The sequence below is a fragment of the Lactuca sativa genome, chromosome 5 (genome assembly GCF_002870075.4).
Source record: "Lactuca sativa cultivar Salinas chromosome 5, Lsat_Salinas_v11, whole genome shotgun sequence".
Classification (NCBI taxonomy): Eukaryota; Viridiplantae; Streptophyta; class Magnoliopsida; order Asterales; family Asteraceae; genus Lactuca; species Lactuca sativa.
The window spans coordinates 260,781,516-260,789,268 of record NC_056627.2 but is presented as its reverse complement, the minus strand read 5'-3'; the positions used below and the strand labels follow the sequence as shown (position 1 = coordinate 260,789,268).

General features: G+C 31.7%; 1 protein-coding gene across 1 annotated transcript; it reads left to right on the top strand.

Annotated features, from left to right (window-relative positions):
- Positions 1–1,998: 1,998 nt before the first annotated feature.
- Positions 1,999–4,021, top strand: LOC111877213 (probable protein phosphatase 2C 63). Its single transcript, XM_023873737.3, has 4 exons — positions 1,999–2,408; positions 2,621–2,994; positions 3,265–3,501; positions 3,596–4,021. Exons 1-4 carry the CDS (start codon positions 2,153–2,155, stop codon positions 3,857–3,859), a joined length of 1,131 nt encoding a protein of 376 aa, XP_023729505.1. The 5' UTR covers positions 1,999–2,152; the 3' UTR covers positions 3,860–4,021.
- The last annotated feature ends 3,732 nt before the right edge of the window (positions 4,022–7,753 follow it).

The window sequence follows — 7,753 nt, the reverse complement described above, 5'->3', positions numbered from 1 at the left end:
TGATATAAATATTATATATTAAAAACTATATGTATTAATATATAATAATTTAATAAAAAAGAATTACTCCAACATTTTTTTTTAAATCAACTAAAATAAATTAATAATCCAATAAAAAATATTTATTAATATATAATATTATATATTAAAAATAATATCTATTAATATGTAATACTTCATTAAAATAAAAAAGAATATATGCAAAAATGGTCCTTATAGTATAGTAAAAGACAAAACTGTGAAAATGGTCCCTGGAGGTAAAATTGTCATTTTAAGGAACTTAACGGATGAGGGACCAAAACCACAACAAAACTTGTTGAAAATGACCAAATCTGCAACTTTTTAAACGTTTGGACCGTAACCACATAAAATGAGAAACCACAGGGACCATTTTTGCAGTTTTGTCTAAGATTTATCAGTATTACCATAATCACCATTAGAATTTGGTTTTTCCATTATATAACTAATTCAAATTTTTGAAGATCGATCGATAGGACCACCGCCAGGGGCTATGCCCCTTGGATCCCGTTAGGGGTGCTGCCCATAGGACCCTACAAGGGGGAGCGACCCCCTTGACCCCCGCCTTTTTGTTGTACCAGATTATAATTCAATCTTATATATGCATGCACTCTACATTCTCCAAACATATAATATAGAGTACAAATGATACGTCTCTTAGCTTGCATGTCAGTTACAATTACATAAAATGTCTCGTGACACTAAAATCACCAACATGTGATTTTAATTTGTCTTTGATCTTCTGATTTGTCTTCGGTGACACTAAAATTAGCGGTGAAGAAGATGTAGACAATTACGTATATGTGCAGATGATGGACCTTCGATCTTCTGACTTGTCTTCGATCTTCTTATTTGTCTTCGGTCTTCTGATTTGTCTGGCCACCTCCCCATTATGAAATCTATATATATATATATATATATATATATATATATATATATATATATATATATATATATATATATATATATATATATATAGAGAGAGAGAGAGAGAGAGAGAGAGAGAGAGAGAGAGAAAGAAAGAAAGAAAAGAGGTGGGTATTTTTTTAATTTCTATAACAAAAAAACTAAAAAAAGAAGATATAACAGCAAATCATCGTTTTAAAAAAATCAAAATAAATTGGACCAAATACGCCACAAAATCAATGTTTTAAACCACTAGTGGTAGTCTAAATTTTTTTTGATCTAATAACAATTTCAACATACTACAAGGACCATTTACGCAGTTTTGACTTATATATTTATCTCGTATAAACTCGAGCAATCATTAAAAATTTATGACGTAATTAATGTTGATCCATTACCAAATGTCTAATCAGATACATTCTAGAGATAACTGAAAAAAAAAATCATTTTACAATATAATATTTAACAAAATAATCACATGATTGGCAAATAATAAAAAAAAACATCACTAATCGCATAAAATGATCACTAATATGCAACGCGTGACTTGTAAATTACGAAATTACTTCCTGGATTCAAGAAAAATTAAAATCTAAGCAATAACTCTTTTTCAATGAAAAAAAAAGTATATTTCGTAAGTATTATACTTTGAAGTTATTTTATAATAGTAAATTCTTCAAAATTCTGTAAAATTGTTCATAATCTTTTTTCATATCTTTTGAAACCATTGTTGGTTTCGGTAGATTCTTTCAAATTTTTTTAATGATTATTTCCAAATGTATCGTATTTATTACGTATTTTTTTTTAACTAATTCACCTACGTATATAATCTTAATCTTTAATTAATATACAAATAACTTCAAAGTCAAGGGCAACATCAACATGTATATAAAAAAAATACGTGTATACATTACACACACGAAGGGGAATATCAATATATTAGTAATTTTTTTAAAGAAAAGTCAAAAGTGGGAAAGGGCGTATGTAACACGGTTTGAACATAGAGATGTGGTGGTCCACGTCATCGTCTTCTTCCACCTATCACGCGCTATTTCTTCCACTTTTTTTCTGCTTTTTCTACCCCATTTACACCTTCCCCTTCTCCCTCTCATTTCTCTCTACCAATATTCCGACAAAAAAACCTCAATCAAATCTCTTCCATTAATTCGACATTTGCAGTTTAGCTTGCAATTCAAACGCGTAAACATCTGATTTCAGTTCATCAAATATGTTGCGGATGTGTGCTAAGCCTATTGAGCGATGTTTAGGACGACGGAGTGGTGATGTACTTTTATGGCATAATGACTTGAAGCCTCATGCCTCCGGCGACTTCTCCATCGCCGTTGTTCAGGCCAATTCTAACCTTGAAGATCAAAGTCAGGTTTATACTTCGCCTTCCGCTACATATGTTGGCGTCTACGATGGTCATGGTGGCCCTGAAGCTTCTCGTTTTGTTAATTCTAACCTTTTCCCCTTCATTCATAGTAAGTACTTTTACGTTAATGTTAATGTCAAACCCTAGCTTGAAGTTTCAACTGGTTTTGCTATTGATTTTTCCAAAATTTCAATGTTGCTGTAGTTTTTTTTTTTATATGTTTTAGAGTTGAAATTCAGAATCGGAAAGTGTGATTCCCAATTTTATTGATCGATATCTGTGATTATGTATTCATCTCTGGCGAATTTCGATTTTCTGTAGAGTATGCATCAGAACAAGGAGGTATATCCGCAGATGTTATAAAAAAGGCATTCAGCGCCACAGAGGAGAAGTTTTTCCAGTTCGTGAAGCATCAAATGCCCATTAAACCACAGATTGCATCAGTTGGATCATGCTGTCTTGTTGGTGCTATTTCCAACGATGAATTACATGTCGCTAACCTTGGAGACTCACGAGTAGTCCTTGGCCAGAAGGTTTCCGATGGAAGAAAGGATAAAGTAGTTGCAGAGCGTTTGTCAAGAGATCATAATGTCTCATATGAAGAAGTGAGGAAGGAGGTAGAAGCACAACATCCTGGTGATTCACCTGTTGTTATGTATTGCCGTGGAGTTTGGAGAATCAAAGGCATAATTCAGGTACTACTTTCACTTAATTTCATCTGCTTATAATGTTTCAGACTTCAACGGATTCATGTAATCACTAATCAATAATCATCTTCAAAATCTCAAACGATCGATTCTTTTCTCCTTTAGCTTTCTGAAAAGACAATTATTCTGAAGCATCTGATTCGTGAATCGTATTGGCTGTTCTCTTTTACTTTTTCGAGAAGCACCACATGTTCTCAAGCAACTGAAGTTATCATGTAAATGATACGCCAAATATATGTTGTTTATTTTTTCTTTCAGGTATCAAGATCAATAGGTGATTTCTATTTAAAGAAACCCGAATTCCACAGGGACCCACGTTATCTACAGTATGGAAACCATGTTCCATTGAAGAAAGCTGTATTATCAGCAGAACCTTCCATCATTTCAAGAAAACTCAAATCCCAAGATTTGTTTTTAATATTTGCTTCTGATGGACTTTGGGAGCATTTGAGCGATGAAGCAGCAGTGGATATTGTATATAATAATCCAAGATCGGTTAGTCACCTTTTTTTTTTTTTTTAATTATTATATTAATTACACGATATGATTTATATCATTTTTAATGGAAATGAGAAATGTTTGGTTACAGGGGATAGCAAAAAGACTAGTAGGGGCAGCGATACGTGAGGCGACAAAGAAGAGGGAGTTGAGATACAAGGATATAATGAAAATCGAGAGGGGTATTAGGCGTCATTTTCACGATGATATATCTGTGATAGTAATATATCTTGATCGTGAGAAGGGTACATCGAAAAACAGGAAGCTAGGGTTTACAACTGCGCCTATGGATATATTTTCTCATAATGAAGATAAAAATCACAAAACTGTGGAAGATCCCCTTTTGGCCAATTAAGACCCGAAAAAAGAGTGTAAATATTTAACAAGATTGAATGTAGGAATTTAGGATTGGTGATGGGTGTCTTGTATCTTCATCTATAAAATTCTAACATGATATTTCTTTGTTTTTTGGTTGATGAGTTGGGTTTATAAATACAATGCATGATATTTTACCCTAGTTTTGTTATATATATAGCTCCATTTTCCTTTTCATTGTATGTACATTTTCTATGATCAATAAAAACCTAGAGCCTTTTAGGTAAATAATCTTCATGGTGTTGAAGTCATCTGTCCATACTCCATAGCATTGATTGTTTGAAGTTAAGGAGTTTTGGGGTTAATAGTTTATGGAGTATGTGTTCTTGATTGATTTTGTCTTTGTATTCGATTACGGTTTTGTAGTTATTGGTTTATGGGGTACGAAACATAATTATCTTCGGTATATTAGTTTTCAGTTAGATGGTAAAAACTAAGGATAATAAATTAAAAGGGTAATATATTTTTCAATTTATATACATTTTAGTCACTGAGTTTATTTCGTCCATATTTACCTCTTTAACTTGTTAAAATATACATACTGAATCCGTATAACGAGTTACTCCAGGTTAGACAGTCAAAATGATTTAATACAATAATATATTTATCACTTTGTACATATTTATTTTGTAATATTTTTATACACATTTAGTTCTTAATATTTTTGTACACATTTAGTCATTAATATTTTTTATTGCAAAATAAGGCTATGTTTGGCGTACTAGCTAAAAAGCTAGTTGTTAGCTGAAAAACTAGCTGATAGCTGAAAAGCTAGCTGTTAAATAAAAAACTAGCTGATAGCTAAAAAGTTTTCTGATAAAAAATAACGTTTGGTAAAACTAGCTGAAAAGCTGGCTGAAATATATAAAATTACATAAAAGGACATGTATGAGTATGTGTTTCTATAATTAATTAAGAGGTGTATTTGGAAAATTTTAAAAAAGCTCTTAAAAAGCTAGTCTGAGTAGCTTTTCAAAAAGCTAGCTTAAAAGCTACTTTTTGGCTTACCAAACACGACAACATAAAAAAGCTCGAAAAATAAGGTAGCTTATCAGCTAGCTGTGGCGCGTCAAACACAACCTAAGCCATTTGTGTTTTTATACTCATTTAGTAATTATGAATGATTTTCTTAGGTTTTTTCACGACATCTTACGTGAGACAATCATTAATGAGGTGTTTGAGGCTTTTGATACTTATGTCCATAGCGATCTCAACTACTTTGTTGCTTAGGTCTTGTGTTCTGAAATTCAAATTTTTTTCATACGATCTCGGATTTTACGGATCTTTATATCCATGTGTTTGTATTTTAGTCTACTACAATGTTCGTTTAGATTACTCCCGCTAAAAAGTAATATATTTTTACTTACGATCTTTATATCCTTACTTTTTTATGAATGCATGTATGAATGTTTTTTTTTTTTTTTTTATAAAATCATAAGTAAAAATAATATTACATTTTAATGGGAGTAATCTTAACGAAAGTTGTAGTAGACTCAAAAAATGAACATGTGGACATAAAGATCGTTTAAATCTAATATCGAATGAAGAAGTTACGATGTTCATAACACAAGACTTAAGCCAGACAACAAGACATATGTAACCAAGCAGTCGAGATCGTGATGGACATAAGCATCAACAACCCTAAACACCTCATCAATGATTGTCCCACAAAAGATGTCGTGAGAAAAACCTAACGAAATCATTCATAAGTACTGAATGAGTACAAAAACAAAAATAACTTATTTTGAAACGAAAAATATTAAGGACTAAATGTGTACATAATGAGAAATATATTACCCTATTAAGGCATTTTTCTCGGATAACATTGAATAACTGATCATAAGGACTGAATGTGTACAGTTTAAGAAGTTGAAGGGGTAAATGTGGACGAAAAATAAAATTGAGTGATCAAATGTGTACAAATCGAAAAATATATTTTAAGTCATTATGGGTGTTAAAGTTATGTTACCAAGAATTTTCTAAATGAAAATATGTTTGGGGTTACATTAGTATGGTATATGTTAGACCACAAGATGAGAAAGTTGATGATTACTTAGGAGAATAACAACTCCAATATAATTACATGGCTCAAAAATTCTTTCAAGATTTTTATGCATATATTAGTTAGAGACCAATATTCATGCACTTCAACATAATGAGAATAGCATTCAAGATTTTTATGCATATATACCTTGTGACATCTCCGAAAGACTTAAATATTTTTTAAAAATTTCTACCGAAATTTCAACATTACCTTTATGTAAGCAAACCATATTCATAAGAATCCTTAATACTTCCAACACAAATAAATAAATAAAATCTAATACACTAGTCATATATAAGCTATCAACTATTAAATACAAATTGTAGCCTCAAAGGGCACCATAACTAATCAAACTCTTAAAGCAACACTACATGTAATGTGGATGTTATGGTCCTAATCCTTTCAATGATCTTTATCCATTCTTATATCCTTTAAAGAATTGCTTTTAGTGTATCTACGCATCTGATATTTATACATGAACTTGTATTACATAACAATTCATAACATGATATAATAAGTGAATAATTATACAATGTAAAACGTAACAAATGATTTCACCATATTATGAAGAAATATAACATGGATACTATACAATGCATATGGCACTGTGCAACTCAACACAACCAAATTAACTTAGGATCTTAATTAACTGTAAGTCCCCAATCTGCTTGTGTATCATTCAGATCCGTTTGATGGTGCGGAATCCCAATCAAACGGATGATGCCAGATCAAATTAGAAGAGAAGGAGAAGAAGATTAACTTGAATCTATGATGTATTAATGATGAGAATGAAGTTCCTTACAATAGATTCACACACACTCTCTTCTTCTCTCTTGTTTCTCTCTCTAGAACACACCTTAGAATACACACGCTTAAGCTCCTTGTCCGTACACCCACATACACTCCTCACCCTATATATATGAGACACGGGCTGTGAACAGGTTCACGATCGTAAACATAGTCGTAAACTCTTAAAACATTACAGAAAAATACAATTGCCTAGAAAAGCAAAGTATAAACCATAATTTTGACCCAACAATCTCCCCTTGGTTTATAACTTTCTTTTCTAACTGACACAACAAACTCCCCCTAAAAAATAGCTGGCTTTTTTTTGTTAATCTTCATTGTAAGTTTGGCTTCAGCATTTATCTTCAAATTCTTTACAACTTTAAGATGAACTTGATGAATCTTCAAAGAATGACTTCATCTTGAGCAGTTGGGATTTTCTGTAGAATTTGACATTAAACGCACATTGGGCGAGGAGGCTTCTTGTACTGATTCTTGAAAGATAGCGCTTTCAGCTTGAGAATCTTCAGAGAGAATATCAGAGAGAACTAATCTTTTGGATCACTTCATCAGGTTTAAGATAGTAGCAGACTGATTGAGGAGGCTTCAATGCAATCCGTCACATAATCTTCAAGTGCAACTTCACCTTGCTTCTGGGGTTGAAAGATTGAATGTTGAATGAATAATCTTCATTTCTTGCTCCTTCGAATGAGAATTCTTCGATGATCACAGATGAAACTTTGGCTCAAAAATCTCGATACAGTCTCCATGAATCTCATCTACACCTGAATTCACTTTTCAAGACAAAACAAAAACTAAAAGAAAACTTAGCACACAAATTAAGACAGAAACAAAAATAGTTTTGGATTTTTTATTTTTCTAAACAAGAAATAAAACAGAAATAACAATATTTTTGGATTTTGATTTTTGTTTGATTTTTTTTAATCCCCCCCCCCCCCCCCTAAATTTGTGCATAGAGGAAAACTATGAACAAATTTAACAAAAAGAAAAATATTTAGGATCAAAGTTGTGAGACAGCCTGAA